We start from the raw sequence: 16968 nt of genomic DNA, 5'->3' as shown, positions 1-16968 counted from the left end.
GTCGATATAATGTCCGTAGGTATCTTAACCAAATATCGGTATCAGTGCTGTACAAAATAACCGAGTTCATCCGTTTGTTTATGTTTGCATTTGAAAATGTCATGGCTGCTGATCCATATGGTCATTTTTTTAATCAATTTTAAACTGAAAGCTAATTTGATTCAAAGGAATGTGTATGATGATGGCACTGGTCAAGCAGATATAATATTATACCACTGTGCTGAGATATCCTATGTCATTAGGATTTCCTATTTTATGTTTCCTCATTAATTATGTTCCTTCAAGTATAACGAGGAGTCCGGAGACCTGCATCAAATCATCCGTGAATTCAGTTGGAATAAACTTATCCAATATACAGATGAAAGAGTTTTATGTATTTTGGTTCCTCTAGGTTCTGTACATTCTTTCCACCTCCTTTATCTGTTTATGGCTGTTTATGAATAATTGCCCCATGTCCGTAATGGTCATGTTTTTAATCTTGAGTTTTCTGATCTTAGTCATTTCGAAAGAATCGGTATCGATAATAACACTCTCATACATCTTACACAGCATGGGTCAAACCAAGACTTTCCTGTCCCCTCTGAAAATCCAATGCCATAAGATTTAAGAACCTATTTATATTCCCTATATTTTTTAATTGTATTATCTTTTTTTTGTTTCCTTTGCACCTCTAATAAAGGTTGAGGTAAGTATATCTGCTATGATAAATTGCCCATAGGTTTGATAAGTAGTGTTTTTTTTAAATAATAATAATAATAATAATAATAAATTCATATTGATAAAAACATATGGTTTTAATGCCCCCAAATTGACAAAAGCTCCAATAACTGCACAATTTTATGCCCAAAAAAGAATGCAAAGATATATGAATATTCATGATTTTGCGAAATTAAAGTGCCCCATGATGGTGATCATGCTGAACTTGTCGACTCAACGTCCTTAAGGCTTGTCATTTTTGACAGGATGTCCTGTGCCAACAGTACAGTGTCCTAAGAGGAACAGAATTTAAAGTCAAGTTAGACCCAAGGTTGCTAAATGGTATATACCATATGTTAAAAAAAAAAATCGTCCTGATACAAACCGTGCCGGACTCATATTGTTGCAATATCTGCTCCAATTCCTCCTGTACATTTTCAGCCAATAATTCTGGAAGGATCGCATCTATGATCCAAATACATGAATGTCAACAGATAACATGAAACTGAAAGTGCAATTCAGCAGCAGTGCATATGTAGACAGAAAATAAAAACAAAAGCAAAAGCCTGTAGCTCTGTTATGCATTTTGCTGTCATGGTTTGGATACACTTCGAAACACTACCTCCTTATACAGATATAACTCTATATTTACTGAGCATTTTATTAGGAACACTATACTCATACTGGGTAGGGCCTCACATTGCTCTCAAATCTTCACGGCATGCATTTCACAAGATATTGGAAACATTCCACTGAGATTCTGGTCCATGTTTACATGTTTGCATCACAGTTCCTGTAGATTTGTTCCAGCATATCATTTTGGACACTCCTGCCCTAATGACTGTTGTGTGTGAAAATCCCAGGAGATCAGCAGTTATAAGAGAGTGTGATAACAGAGATCATTTTTCTCTCATTCTGGTGGTTGATCTAAACATTCCCTGAAGCTGCTGGCCTGTATTCATGATTATACGCATTGTCCTTCTGCCACATGATTGGGTGATTAAATTCTTACAAGAATGAGTAGGTGTACATGTATTCCTAATAAAGTGCTCCATGAGTGTATGTTATGTTTTAGACAGTAACCTGATCTCAACCAAGCTAAACATCTACAGGAGATTTTGGACTGATGTGTTAGACAGCATTTTCCACCACCATCATCAAAACATCAGCATATGAGATGATATCTTTATTTTGGAATAAAGATGTTCAGTGCTGCACCACAGTTCCAGAGGCTTGTACATGTGCCAAGGTGCATTGGAGTTGAAGTTAAACATAAAGCTTAGACACTTTGTTTTTCCTTCAATTCGTCACTCATCTCTATTTACAATTGTGCTTAAACATATTTATTCTAAATTATCCATCCATTGTCTATACCCGATTTATTCCTAATTAGGGTCACGGGGATCTGCTGGAGCCTATCCCAGCGCACATAGGGCAAAAGGCAGGGGTACACCCTGGACAGGTTGCCAGTCCATCGCAGGGCCACACATATAGACAGACAACCACACACTTACTCCTATGGGCAATTTAGAATTACCAATCAACCTGATGTACATGTTTTTGGACTGTGGGAGGAAACCGGAGTACCTGCAGTAAACCCACACAGGCACGTAGGAGAACATGCAAACTCCACACATAAAGACCCCTGCCTGTTTGGACCCAGGATTCAAACCCAGGACCTTCTAACCACTAAGCAGTGCTAACCACTAAGCCACCATGCTGCCCCTATTCTAAATGAATGATCTCTTATTTCCCAACAAGAAAATGTTTCTTAGTTCACTCTCAGATCTCTATTAATGCATTATCCGTTTTTAACCAAAGTATCAACTGCACTGAATGTTTCTGCACTCACCATGTTGGACCATCTGCTTCAGAAGATGACAAAAGTTTTCTGTGATGTTTGGGTTATCTAAATAGTGTCTTCTTGCAGCCATGATGTGATAAACACCATTCCTTTCATCTGTTACATGGCAAAGCTGTAAAGCAGCAGTATCTGATAGATAGGACAGAGAGAGAGAATGTCTTTGATAATGTATATAATTCTTTAATTACTTTGTTTTTCTTCTATTGCTTTGGTTATGAAATCACTATCTAGCACACTAACTAGAATGAAATGCAAATAGTATTCAGACTGGACAGTATCACCCAATGAACATCTCATTAGTTCTTAGTTATCAGATCGATGACATTCTCTCACCTGAGGTTTTGATTAACCCGGCCATGGCGACAAACACGTGGTTCACTATAGCAGCTTCATTTGGATGGCTTCTGAGTTCATGCATCAATAGACAAGTAGCCTTCTCAATATCTTTCTCTTTGTGCAGAGCTATATAGCTCAAAATGAAAGCGATAGGAAATTCAGCTTTAGTGTTGGCATGTTCTGTTTATGCAGCAGAAATGAATGTGCATCCTTGGTTCCTACTCTTGAACTGCTCTATTTTACCTTGAGTAATCAGGAACTGTAGTGCAGAGCACAAACATTCTGCCACAACTGCATCTTGTACATAAAGCTCACCCACAACGCACAATGTCTCAACAGCATCTGGAAATGATTCTGGAGCACAACAACCTTAAGAGAACAAATGGACTGAAGTGAACTTACTGACTTAGATACATGAATAATAATAAAAGAAAATCACAGCTGTACTCTATCATTTGGTTAGGCTTACTGATTTAACTGTTATTACAGTGTTACAATTACCTTTTTCCAGTGTAATCTGTATGAGTTTGCAGCAAGGGATGATGATATCCTTCTCATGTGGGTAATCCTTTAATGTATCCAATACTTGATGAACACTGTCCAGTTTCACAATCAGTTCACAGGCCGTCTCTAGCAAAGAAAATGTATAATTGTTGATAATCAATAATTATCAACTAATCTACTTTATATACAATTCTCAGAACTAGACTTCTCTGAACTGAGATAAGTTTCTCTTTTATATGTAGTTTAATAGCAAGTAACGTTATCAAATTTTAGCCTGATTTTTCCATTCTAACGGAGGCATTGCAAATATCGACAGGCAGTATCTGATTACAATCTAAAGTGAATAATCTTATCTTATGTTCATTTAATATCCAAGTAGTTGATGAAAGTGTGACATTCACCGTTTGAGGAAATCACACATTGCTTTAGACAGTTTTAGGTAGACTGACTGGTTTTAATACTGCTTTCATTCTTCTGGTTCCTTACCCAGAGTGATCTTTGGATGATGATAGGCTAGGCAAGACTAAAAAGTAAATAAAGATTTTTTTTGCTGGCATAAATGTATGATATCTGTAAGGTCAGCTGTCAAAATATGTTACAAGCATACTTGATTTGATTGTCTTTTTGATTGCTTGTCAAAATTCAGACACAGTGACAACCAACTGGTTTTCTCACCACACAACTACATGGGAAGATATTATAGAATCACTATTACGGTGAAGGAATACAGATGCTTACAGTATATTTGGGGACATCAAATACACACCGTTCATTGAAATGAGCAAGAGCACTTGAAAGGCATTGGCCAGCAGATCTGTGTTCTTTGGATTGCTCTGTACAGCTTTCAGGACATAAGAGATAACATTTTCCCCACACAGGCAACAGTCCTTGCCAATATACTGTCCTAAAATGATAGACAAGCTGCATTATCCACCAGAACTGGAACAAAAATCATTGCATAAAAGTATTTAATATATATATATATATATATATATATATATATATATATATATATATATATATAATTATAATATATATATATATATATAATTGACTTATTGACAGACCTGCAGTTAGAAGCACTTGTATGAGCTGGAATGATTTCAGCTGGATGCAGACTGACTCAGCGTGGCTCATCATGGCAAAAGTCACAGCCTGTACCACATCCTCAATTCTGTCTAAGGCTATTATATAAAGAATGCACTCTTAATACAGAAGTTCTATTCTTATCCATTCACATAGTATTCCTTATTTAATTCAAACAATCAATTTAAAAGATATACCTGTTCCTTCCTCCTTTATTAGGTACGACAGAACGGAAAGCTGAATGGCCTCCACATCTGTATACATCATCATAAACTCTATAATATAGAACAAACAGCTCCTGTGGTCAAACTTTAAGGAAAATAATCTATGCTGGTTTATTACTGTCCAATATCAGCATTTCCCAAAGTGTTTTTATTTATTTTATACTGTGGCAGTATGTGGTGTATTTTTTCTCCATTTATGTTCCAAGCCATTTATGCACCAGCCTTTTTTTATTCTGTTGTACAATAATAATTTTAAGAATAAAAACATTCTTTTAAAAATGATAAACACACATAAATCTTTACACTAATTATTTACACTAAAAAAACATGTATAATGTTTTATGTATTTATTTCCGTTTTAAATTTCTTCTTCCTAAATTTTGTCTTGGCCAATTCCCACCCACCAGTCAGATCTCTGCTGTCATATGACAGCTAGCAAATGGGGAGAATGAAGGTTATCACATGCTTCCTCTGAGATATTTTAAGCCAGCCTTCTGCATACATGACCTTACAGATTCCCAATAATATCTAGCATAGCTGTAACTGACAGGAGAGATAACCTGAAACCCAATCCCACCCTGGTGAGCATGGCCAAATTTACTCTCTTGGATTCTGTTCCATGAAGGCCGTAGCATCGTTGGGATTTGAACTCACAATCTCTGAAGTGTGGAGTGTTGCTCCACTCAAGAACCCCATGACAACAAGTTTTATGAGTCACAGGTCACAATGAATCATGAATTAACTGTTACTATGAAAACATGATATGAATATTGTCCAAGAATTTAGACAGATTTCTAAAATAGGGTAGGATGTGCTGATTGAGGAGGTGCTTCTGTGTTAAAGTACATACCTAAAACACTGTCAATCCCTTCATGGAATGGTGGCTCAGTGACTCCTTGAGGCAGAGTCCGCTTAATAGAATGTGATGAAGAACCACAGAGAATCAGACTTTGTTGAACAATAGCTTCATTCGCCAGCGTCCTGTATTAACAGACAACACAACTGTTCCTGTCTCAATTTTCACTGGAAAAAATTTAAATATCATACCCCAATCAGGCATATTATTACGACGGTGATGTTTATAACACAGATTATCTCCTCATCATGGCACCTGTTAGTGGGTGGGATATATTAGGCAGCAAGTGAACATTTTGTCCTCAAAGTTGATGTGTTAAAAGCAGGAAAAATGGACAAGCGTAAGGATTTAAGTGAATTTGACAAGGGCCAAATTGTGATGGCTAGACGACTGGATCAGAGCATCTCCAAAACTGCAGCTCTTGTGGGGTGTTCCCAGTCTACAGTGGTCAGTATCTATCAAAAGTGGTCCAAGAAAGGAACAGTGGTGAACTGGCACGTGGGGGAGTTGGCCCGTGTGATCCGATCCAACAGACAAGGCACTGTTGCTCAAATTGCTGAAGAAGTTAATGCTGGTTCTGATAGAAAGGTGTCAGAATACATAATGCGTGACGGGTCAGGGCTGTTTTGGAAGCAAAAGGGGGACCAACAGAATATTAGGCAGGTGGTCATAATGTTATGCCTGATTGGTGTATATGGTATCTGTTCTGTACAAGCCGGTGAAAAATGATTTTTAGCAGATATGTTTTACACATCGATACACTTTTTACTTAAACTGACCAGACATTGGCTCTATTTTTCGGATTGAGGCCTAACATCCTGGTGAGGAGCTTGCGAAGGTCTTTGCATATGATAAGATCCAAAGGCGTGAGATCATGTTTCAGTTGACTCAGCTGTGACAAAGAGGCCTCCTCCTGGAAACGCAGAAGTAAATATGATCTATTGTGAAATTGTTCATGACTATGTCAAAGCTCAAAACACAAGAGCAAAATATTTCATTTGTAAATCCTCAAATCTATTTGAAAATCAAGGTCTTTCATTTAAAAAAGTAGACCTTTGTTGGAAAGAAAACAGAAGAAACACTTTTATTAAATATAGAGTTATGCCAATTTCTTAAATTTCTCTCTGAGACAGAAAGTGAGATTATATTGTTAAAAGACAAAAGAGTAATGTACATTGAGTATGTGGCATATCAGCATGTCCAGGAGGACACAGCCGAGTGACCAGATATCAGACTTGTCACTCCACTGGAATAGCCTCATGCCCTCAGGGGCCATCCAACACTTCTCACCTAGAACAGCAGATTAACAGTAATGTCAACATGTCACAGCTTAAAATCTGGCTAGTTCACTTTAAGGCAATCTAAGCAGTGATTAAATGTTTCTGAGCTAAATTACTCTGGCAGTCTAAAGCCTTTGTGAGAGCAGCACAAACTGGTACAGTAAACTCTTAAACAGCTATCTACCTTTGTCCACTAGATGGCACTGTAAATCTAAACCGTTTTTCTAAGAAGTGCAAGTTTTTCTTCATGTATATTAAATAATAAATTTAATGTATACAAGTAAGGACGAAAACAATGAGAAAAAAAAGATATATACACCACCAGTCAAAAGTCTGGACACACCTTCTAATTCCATGGTCTTTCCTGATGTTTATTTCTTTCTACATTGTAAAACAATGCTGAAGGCGGCCAAAATCCACAATAATCTCGTTTGAACAGTTGATATTGAGATATGTCTGCTACTGATGCTCTGTAAAGCCGTCATAACGGCTCTAATCTGAGGTGTTGTTAACTGGTGATTTCTGAGGCTGGTAACTCTAAATGGACTTCTCCTCTGCAGCAGAGGTAAGTTTTAGTCTTGCTTTACTGGGATGGTCTTCATGTGAGCCAGGTTCATCATGGTGCTTGATGGGTTTTGCAAATGCACTTGACAATACTGTTCTTGCAAGAACTATTCCAGAACACCTGACCTCCGTGTCTTAAAATAACAACTGACTGTTTTTTGTTGTCATTACATATGGATTACTTAAGTCCATGTGTGTTATTTCATAGTTTTGAAATCTCTGGTATTGTTCTAGAATGTAGAAAATAAGTCACTAAACAAAAAACATTGAATTAGAAGGTGTGTCCAAACTTTTGACTGGTAGTGTATATATATATATATATATGTGTGTATAATATTGTTTTGCTAATGTACTGCCTATGTTCCATGCGCAAATAAAAAAAATTTATAAACACTTTAGTCTATATTGAATATTGTGAACATGTTATCATAATCATTACATAAAAAATGAGATTCTGTCACACTGATATTGAGTACTTTTACAGTTGTATACAATGGTAAACTTGGTAAACTTACTCTCTTTGATTCGTATATCAACCTTTGCTTGATCTTGTGAGATAGTTGCGGTTCCGAAATCACATATGCGAAAGACAGAGTCACTGCTCATCAGAATGTTGGATGGTTTTAGATTTCTAAAGGTCACACACAAAGCAGATATTTCACACCACAATATTAACAATAAATGACAATAAAATATAGTAAAAGCTATACAAAAGATCTACAGACAAACATATAGACAAATGTATATGATGATTTGTAGATACATCTTTTAACCTGTGTAAAATGCATCTGTTGTGGAGGTATGCCAGTGCATCCACCATTTGTCCCAAGAACATCTGTAGGCACTGGACAAAGCATGCAATTTAAGAAATATCACAAACATTGCCTACACAGAAAGATAAAGAGTTTGCTATGCAACTTTTTTAGTTAGTAAATAAATATAGATGATACCCTGTCCTCAAACCTCTCCTTCTGCTCCCTTTGAGATGAGACGACTATTTTAAGGGTTGTCATATACGGACAGTCCATGACCATTGAAAGCATGGACGATGTTATCTATGATAGAATGACTTAAATAAGCAATAACAACAACAACAAACAGCAAAGCCTTAAAGAACAAAAATAAACACACTTGTATTTCACATGGTCTTACATGTTTGTCCCATAATATGAATAACTCCCTGTATCTGACAATGTTTGGGTGATTCACATCGATGAGACACAAAGCCTAGGAACAGCACACAACTAATGATTTACAAATCAAAACAAAAAATACATAAACAAATTTATTTGTCACACAATCTCTGGAAATTAAAGGTTAAAGGTTGAATTAGTTGGTTGTCTACCTCCTGTAGGCTTCTATTGGCTCTAGTTTCATCCAAACATTCCACCTAAAAAAGCAACACTGGAGTTATTCAGGTTCAGGAATGAAATAAACTAACTAATGCACTGTATTCTTCAATACCTTCTTCAGCGTGTATTCCAAGCCAGAATTTCTGTCTTCTACAATAAAGGTCATTCCAAAGGACCCTGGAGGCATCACATCTACAACCTGAAAGAAAGATGGACAGACAAATGAGCCAGTGGTTACATCTTTAAACTTGTTAGAAGTTTACAATACAATCGACTAAATAAAGCAATCGTTCATTAAGTAAACTAGACCCTTCCCCGAATAGCCTTACCACAAAATTTTCCATAATAGGAAAGTTTTTAGCGCCCAGGATAAGTTTTTCAGCGATATGTTCATGGGGTGAGACGGTTGTGTGTTTGCGTTCGTATTAAGCGCTTGGAGACGTCAAACATGCACTGCGCATGCGTCCTGTATCACCGCGTGTCCGGTCAACTCATTATTTACATATATAAAAACTTATAATAAAATACACATAAATAAAATAAGTCATTAAAAATTATATATTTTATAAAGTTGCAACACACGGACTGTATAACATAAAACAAACGGACCAAGGTCGCCTAATTCGTATTTTGGTAGCTGCTTCCTCAATTCCTCACGCTGTAGAGGCAAGACACCAAAAATTCCGAGATTTCAAACACAGACGCATAGTCTCGGGTTCACTTCAGCTTCAGCTATAAGATGTGATTGCCAGTTAGAAGTTTAGTCAGAAAGTGAGGACACAGAGGAAGCAATGGCATCAGCAGAGAACGAAGCAACTCCATTGCTATCAAATAGCAAGAATAAAAATAAAAATAATATAAGGTAACTCTCTCTCTCTCTCTCTCTCTCTCTCTCTCTCTATATATATATATATATATACACACACACACACTTTTTTAACTGTTTTATTTTTATTTTTTGTTTTTTGAGCCCTTCTTGTCCTGTGTAGGCCTGCATAGGTATTGTGTTTATTTACTGTCCAAATTGTCCTGTGTATACTTTATCCTAGGAATTTACTGACTTCTGTTTTTATATATTTTTTTATATTATATTTTTTTATATATATTTTATATGTTTCTGTATATTTTGCACGTATCTCACACGTTGCACTCCTGTTCTGTTTCTGGTATAAACGACTTGCGGAATGACAATTAAAAAAACAAAACAAAGAAACGACCATTAGTGACCCTTCACATTGTGTGGCTGATTTTATACTTCTCTGATATCCTGTTTGTTTTAGTGGACACTTTATATTAAACATGTAATTGCTCTTGCTAAATTCCTTTCCATTAGAAATGGCTGGCTCTTTCTTGCTGCCTTTTCGGCTGTTTTGGGCAATTTCATTTTCGGGTACGCCATGGTATTTCCTTCTGCGGTGATTCCACAGCTTCAGAAGGAGAAGGATTCAAATCTGCACATGGATGTTCATCAGATTTCCTGGTTTGGGGTAAGAGCAGTTTGTTTGTCTCTGACTGGATCCTAAATTGCAATGAATCTAAAAAGAATACAAAAATCAAAGAATATGATGTGTAAAGTTGCTTATCTTCTCTTACAATGTACAAAGCCTCAGATCCAAGCAAAAATTTCATTTCTGTACATGTGTACTTGTCCACTAAATATGAATCTTCTGTGTTTTAAATAGTCTGTTTTTGCGATTGGAGCTATAGTAGGAGGATTAAGTGCCATGGTGCTGAACGACAAATTGGGAAGGAAACACAGCATCATGATATCTGTAATTCCCGCCACGGCAGGGTTTCTCATGATTACGACAGCTCATAAAGTGTGGCTGCTACTCCTGGGCAGATTTCTCACAGGTGTTGCTGGTGGCATTACAGCAAGCTCCATTCCTGTAGGTACACTGATGTATGATGAAATGCATTTCTTGTCTCAGATTCCTGTGTGTGTGTGTGTGTGTGTGAGAAAGAGAGAGTGTGTGTTTGTGTGTTTGTGTGTGTGTGTGTGTGTGAGTGTTTTTTTTTAAATAAGAACCTTAGCAGCTGTTTTAGTCTTAATTCAAATTAAGTCTTAATTCCGTCTGCAATTTTACTTAACAGAGAAATAGTGAAAGAAAAGGGAAAGAAAACAGTTGCAGTCAAAGGTTCCTGCTATTTTGTTTCATTAAACTTTGTTCACCTTTAATTTACAAATTAATTTACAAATATGTAAAACAAATAGTAAAAAACCCCAGTAAGGCCAGTTTCAGTTCCAGGATGTAACACTACCAAATGTGGAAGAGTTCAAGGGTGTGAATACTTATGCAAACCACTGCAAAGTCTGAGTCAGTGATAGAAGATTGCATAAAGACAGAACTTTAACAGCTAATTTTACAAATACATTAGGGTGTCATCATTTTCTAAATTTATGGCAAACCATACTGAGGCTGAAATTATCTCAGTTAGTGATGACTATATGCACCGCTAGTATATATTTGTTTAGCTATACAGTGTCAAGGAAAATATGGTGGAACTGTGGTGGCTTATTTATTGCTCTACAGCAAAAGCAAATGGACCCTAAAAAAGGTAAAATATCTAACTCAGGTACTACAATACAAACTTCCATATACATATAGATACACTCCCATCCTCACAGTGGGTGCGATTAGCACATAATGCCAAGATAGAATGACATCTGACTGTTTAATTAACACCTTTATTTTGGGAATATTTTATTAGCATAGGCCTTAATTATGCTTAAATATCACAGGTCTACGTGTCAGAGATTTCACATCCAGGTGTGAGAGGAGCCCTGGGATCTTGTCCACAGATAATGGCTGTTTTCGGAAGTCTGGCACTCTATCTTCTGGGTAAGTGGCACACTTTCTTCTACTTCTCATTTCACTCATTTTGGGCAGAGATATCTTAGTTTGCACATTTAGCACATTTAGCACATCCTGTTTCAGTTTGCATTTTAGAAATCCATCTGGTCATTAAGATTTAGATGCTTAAGGGAATTTAAGGGGAAACGACACTAACTATGTGGGATTTTCTTTCTTCCCCCACAGGCTTGGTTCTGCCATGGCGGTGGCTGGCTGTAGCTGGGGAAGTTCCTGTTCTGATTATGCTATTCCTCCTCTGCTTCATGCCGAACTCCCCACGTTACCTCATCAGCAACAACAAACGTGACGAGGCCTCTAGAGCCCTGAAATGGCTGAGGGGCTCTGAATCGAACTACACTGCTGAACTCAATCAAATTGAGCGCAGTGTCAATTCACAGGTATTATCCATGTATGGATAATCTATGGAATGCAATTTTGTTGTATGAAAACTAGGACTATTATTTTTAAATGAACTTACTGGATAATGCAAATTTCATCAACTGGTTGATTGTACTAAAGATGCTGAACCAGGAAAGGGTCACATAGTTTAAATTGATTTGTTGCTCAGTGGAACAATTCTTTCTGGAGTTCAACAGCATGTAAAAAATTCATTGTGGCTTCTGTATCAGATCTGCGATTGTGGCTTCTTTTGCCAATTACATGCTTTTATGTAAAGATGGCTCACTGAGAAAGATTTTACAGATGATCATATAATTTTTATGGTCTGGTTTAATTAGTGAAAGGATAAAATGCCTTGTTTAAAGCCAAATACCAATCAATAATGTTTAAAAAGGAGTCTGTTGTCACTATTTTTTCGTGGCTGTATCCGTAAGCATTTCCGGTTACGTAACAATGTAACAAACCTTTCCAACAGGTTGGAATACAGTGGAGAGATCTTAGGAGTCCCTTCTTCTACAAGCCAATCTTGATCTCTGTGTTCATGAGATTCCTGCAGCAGATGACGGGTATTACACCAATCTTGGTTTATCTTCAGCCTATTTTTGAGAAAACTGCCGTTTCACTGGTGAGAAGCTTTGAACATCTGTTAAATCAGTATTGCATGATGTATATTTGTGTGAATGTACATATTTAATGTGTCTATGGCTGTCACATTACATTTTCTTAATGTTATCTAGGATCCCAAGTTAGACGCAGCAATAGTGGGACTTGTTAGACTGTTATCTGTTGCAATTGCAGCTGGTTTAATGGACAAAGCTGGCAGGAAAGCTCTGCTTTACACATCAGGTTTGTGTTGCACAACAAGTTTGGTCCTGTTGAATATTTCATCTGAAACTTAGTGCTTACTATAATGTTGCAGTTCTGCTATACAGTTGCTGTGGAAGTGAGTTATAATAATGTTGTGACATATGATAGTCACTGTACAATATGATAACTTGTGCTCTTTACATTTTCAGCTTTTATAATGTATCTGTCTACACTGACAATGGGCATATACAACCACAAAACACCATGTGATATCGTTAACATTACTGCCACGGTCTCGTCTGTGGCAAATGCAAATGAAGCCATGGCAAGTCATGGTATAAGCTCCAGCACACTTATCCCTCTCTTCAGCATCATGTTTATAATATTTGGTAAGTGCTCGATTTAAACAATATCAATGTATTCTTTAGGTTATAAAGACAATTTCACAAGTGAGTTGAAAATGTTTAACAATTCACACAACAATATAACAAACATATAAACAAATATCAATGTTTTGTAGATAGTATAAACAACATGGACATAAAAGTCATTTTTTCTGGTATCGTCATTTATACCTAAACCAGTATAACATAACTTTAACAGTATACCTATTTGTTTTTAATTATTATTATTTGCTAAACTAAATCTTACAGATATGAATGATTTTCTAACAGCAGTAACAGCAGTTCTGACCGTAGCTCCTGCTGTAAGGTTTACGTTAATGCACTTGTTCTAATATATTTATTTAGCATTTCTTGGAAGTATTCTCAAATGTCAGCACTTGGCAATATAGGCAAAGCTGTAAATACAAGTTTCTGATATGGGAGAAGTCTTTTGGACTTTTTACTTTTATGCCACAACACAAAAAGCTGCAAATTTTCTGTTATTAACTTCAGAAGTGAAAAAAAGAAGAGAGGTTGGTAGGGAACGACAGTCTGTCATTACATAAATGAAAAACGGGAACTTGTTTCAAGAATATTCCACACTGGAAACGTTAACAAATAAAAAAAACTGATGCGTTTTCTATTGTGTAATCACTATGATAAAATAGGTTTCCACTTTCTAGTAAAGACAGTTACTTTCCTATAAAAACACACACACACACAATTGCATATTATTCCTTACTTAATTACTGTTAATATAGCCTTATTAAATCAGTAATTATGACAAAATAAATTTATATATATTAATTATTAATTCATTATTATTAATATATATTATTAATTTAATCTCAAGATTTAAAAAGGCCAGATAACTGGTATAAGTATTGGTTGTTACTTCTCAAGTCTCACTTTAGATGTTTGTTTCATGTTGGCCATTTTGGTCACTCAGTGATGAAATTTCACTCGGTGCCTTCCTCGTTTCAACATTTGGAAGTATATCAACTATACTGTATAGTTTAACATGTTATATTGTAGTGATGTTTAAAATCTACTAACTTATTGTGATGGATAGCCAAAACTATGTTATTTTGTTGCTCATACTGCTGAGGTGTTTTCAGATTGCGCTTAAAAAGAATGTAAAGGGAATTGGTTTGGACAGCAGCCTGATAGGTGACTTTGTGAAACTAAATACAGAAATAATCATATTGTTACACAACTCTAATTTTCAATCAGGTTAAAGTGCATTATATATATATATATATATATATATATATATATATATATATATATATATATATATATATATATATATATATATATATATATATATATATATATATATATATATATATATATATATATATATATATATATATATATATATATATATATATATATATATATATATATATATATATATATATATATATATATATAATTTACAAATGAAATTTGTAATCAAATAGTGAATAAAGTGGAGTCTGAAAAGTATAGATAATTACAAAAAAAATCCAACATACACAAAACCTTACATGCTCTTTTTAACTTGTCTTTATAATGTAGTTTTTGCTCCGTCTTTCATGGTTTAAAGGTGTTGTATAAGTAATAAATAAAATGGTATGTAGCATGCTGTTATGGGAAAACAAAAAAATCAATTTCCAATAACAGCACGTTATTTTTATTCCTCTCGTACCACAGCAATTTCCAAATGATTTATTAAAAGTTTCTGTTTATTGAAGGTGACGTTTAATTATTATTATTTTTTTTAAAACTGTAGTTACACTTATTATAGTTTTGTTTCTTTAGTTTCTGTTGTTATTTATTGTTTGATGTGGTGTTTCTGAGCAGGTTACGCAATGGGATGGGGTCCAATCACATGGCTCCTGATGTCGGAGATCCTGCCAACGACAGCACGTGGAGTTGCTTCAGGCCTGTGTGTGGCGGTCAGCTGGGTCACTGCTTTTGTGCTGACACAGGTCTTCATGCATGCAGTGGTAAATCCCATAGTACTTTTTTATCTATCTATCTATCTATCTATCTATCTATCTATCTATCTATCTATCTATCTATCTATCTATCTATCTATCTATCTATCTATCTATACATTTTCCAAGTATAATATAAAAAGTATGTAACTTTCATTTCTAATCTATCTATCTAGATATCTATCTATCTATCTATACATTTTCCAAGTATAATATAAAAAGTATGTAAACTTTCATTTCTAAATAAAATTGCCACGCAGGCAAATTTGATATATGTAAGGTCAAATGAACTGAATCCTGATTGAACTCAGTCAGATATAATACAATCTGATGCAGGATTGGAAATTTCTCATTTCCCCTAGTCTGTTGCAATCACTCAGTGTGTGAACTATTCCACAGAGTAGAGGAGATCACTTGTGCTCTTACATAATATGCCACAGTCTAAACTTTCCTGTATTGTGCAAAGATTAGGATTACTACATTTCCCCCATTTTTCTCTTTTACAGGAGGCATATGGGCTTTTTGCACCGTTTCTGTTCTTCTGTGTAGTCTGTGTGGTGAACATCATATTCACAGCCAAGTGTGTGCCTGAAACCAAAGGACGTACGCTGGAGGAAATTGAGAACTATTTCAGAACTGGACGCACTTTCACCATTGCTGAAAGCTGAAAGGCATTCAGGGAATCTCAGAAAGGTTCTTCTAGTCAGCATATGCAAAAGTTGTTTATCCTGTTTGTAAAGTCCATTAAACAATGAGATATTATTTTCTTACCACCAAAATCATCTCCTTAAATGCTAACTGACTCCCAGTGAAGCTGTGTGTCCCACGACCTGATATGACATTTTAAAGTACTTTAAATCGGCCAAAGGATCACAGTTAGGCCATGTATCAGTGAAGTTCTATAAGTGGATGCTTACAGAGTTCACTGGATATTTTCATGCAGGCTATTATGTCTAACAAAAGCAGGTCATGTTAAATCAAGGAACATCGCTATATTGTAGTTACCTTTTAAGCAATATCTGATGTCAGATAATAATACAGTTCATAGATATTATTTCATAGAAAGCATGTAGAAAAATACATTCGAGTGTTAGAACTGACAGACTATAACAGACATTACAGACAAGTTAAATCTGGTTTAATCTGAGACAATATTCTCTTCACCAGAAGATGGCACTCATGTGCACTGTGAGCAAAGCTTCAAGTATTTTCACGGCAACAATTTTTGAAATGAACATACCTCTACATTTTAAATATTTCTATTTTACTTGAGTTTTTATTTCACCTAATGCTTCTGATGTTTACTTACTGCTGTCTCCATTCACCTTTATACATTTCTCTTAAATCGTATACGTAGAAAGTGATATTTTAACATCATTTGTAGCTACAAACTCTTTCTACTTCTACACTTTAACAAGTTCTACTTATCAGCACAGGAAACTGGCTGCTGCAGTGTGCAATTTGTGTGCATTTATCAAGAAAGTTTGTACTGTGACAACTAACAATGACAGCTAGTTTCGGCTAGATTGTATGGTCAGAGTTAGTATCATGCTAGCGAACATAAAACAGATAATTTACCATCAGTAACTAAAGGAGGTGTGAGATTTCCTTTTGTGATTTTATTTCTTGTTCTTTTTGTACCTGTACATTTGTAGCCGATTTTACCAGAATTATTAATTTATTGATTTATTAAACTGCATGCACTTTGACTTGAGTAAATAATTTGTGTATTTTCACCAACTCTAATTTTAAATATAATGAATACCCGTTTTTAAAC

The 16968-nt window shown here is 35.5% G+C and overlaps 2 protein-coding genes across 2 annotated transcripts; one reads left to right on the top strand and one right to left on the bottom strand.

Moving 5' to 3' along the window:
• Positions 1 to 805: 805 nt before the first annotated feature.
• On the bottom strand, positions 806 to 9264 carry LOC131353472 (serine/threonine kinase-like domain-containing protein STKLD1). The gene is made up of 19 exons (XM_058390540.1): positions 9092 to 9264; positions 8875 to 8961; positions 8756 to 8800; positions 8563 to 8637; positions 8361 to 8465; positions 8184 to 8254; positions 7926 to 8041; positions 6741 to 6856; positions 6346 to 6479; positions 5561 to 5691; positions 4684 to 4761; positions 4468 to 4584; positions 4167 to 4304; positions 3398 to 3526; positions 3140 to 3265; positions 2894 to 3022; positions 2549 to 2689; positions 1082 to 1161; positions 806 to 989 (listed from the first exon to the last, which is right to left on the bottom strand). Exons 1-19 carry the CDS (start codon positions 9104 to 9106, stop codon positions 912 to 914), a joined length of 1911 nt encoding a protein of 636 aa, XP_058246523.1. The 5' UTR covers positions 9107 to 9264; the 3' UTR covers positions 806 to 911.
• Positions 9265 to 9466: 202 nt separating this feature from the next.
• LOC131353473 (solute carrier family 2, facilitated glucose transporter member 6-like) lies at positions 9467 to 16900 on the top strand. Its single transcript, XM_058390541.1, has 10 exons — positions 9467 to 9624; positions 10096 to 10249; positions 10445 to 10651; positions 11506 to 11605; positions 11804 to 12015; positions 12492 to 12641; positions 12754 to 12862; positions 13033 to 13212; positions 15055 to 15200; positions 15698 to 16900. Exons 1-10 carry the CDS (start codon positions 9554 to 9556, stop codon positions 15857 to 15859), a joined length of 1491 nt encoding a protein of 496 aa, XP_058246524.1. The 5' UTR covers positions 9467 to 9553; the 3' UTR covers positions 15860 to 16900.
• Positions 16901 to 16968: the final 68 nt, after the last annotated feature.

The sequence above is a fragment of the Hemibagrus wyckioides genome, linkage group LG05 (assembly GCF_019097595.1).
Source record: "Hemibagrus wyckioides isolate EC202008001 linkage group LG05, SWU_Hwy_1.0, whole genome shotgun sequence".
Lineage (NCBI taxonomy): Eukaryota > Metazoa > Chordata > Actinopteri > Siluriformes > Bagridae > Hemibagrus > Hemibagrus wyckioides.
The sequence above is the reverse complement of the archived record's forward strand: the minus strand, read 5'-3'. Positions and strand labels throughout refer to the sequence as shown.

What these genes read in the sequence shown, in the direction of transcription:
- LOC131353472 (XM_058390540.1), bottom strand. An exon ending in TGATATACGAATCAAAGAGA is followed by an intron (nt 6,857 to 7,925) that starts GTAAGTTTACCA and finishes CTGCTGTTCTAG; the next exon opens with GTGAGAAGTGTTGGATGGCC. An exon ending in GAAGCAGATGGTCCAACATG is followed by an intron (nt 1,162 to 2,548) that starts GTGAGTGCAGAA and finishes TTTGGATCATAG; the next exon opens with ATGCGATCCTTCCAGAATTA.
- LOC131353473 (XM_058390541.1), top strand. Translation starts at nt 9,554, where the DNA reads ATGGCATCAGCAGAGAACGAAGCAACTCCATTGCTATCAAATAGCAAG. An exon ending in AAAAATAAAAATAATATAAG is followed by an intron (nt 9,625 to 10,095) that starts GTAACTCTCTCT and finishes CCTTTCCATTAG; the next exon opens with AAATGGCTGGCTCTTTCTTG. An exon ending in CATCATGTTTATAATATTTG is followed by an intron (nt 13,213 to 15,054) that starts GTAAGTGCTCGA and finishes GTTTCTGAGCAG; the next exon opens with GTTACGCAATGGGATGGGGT.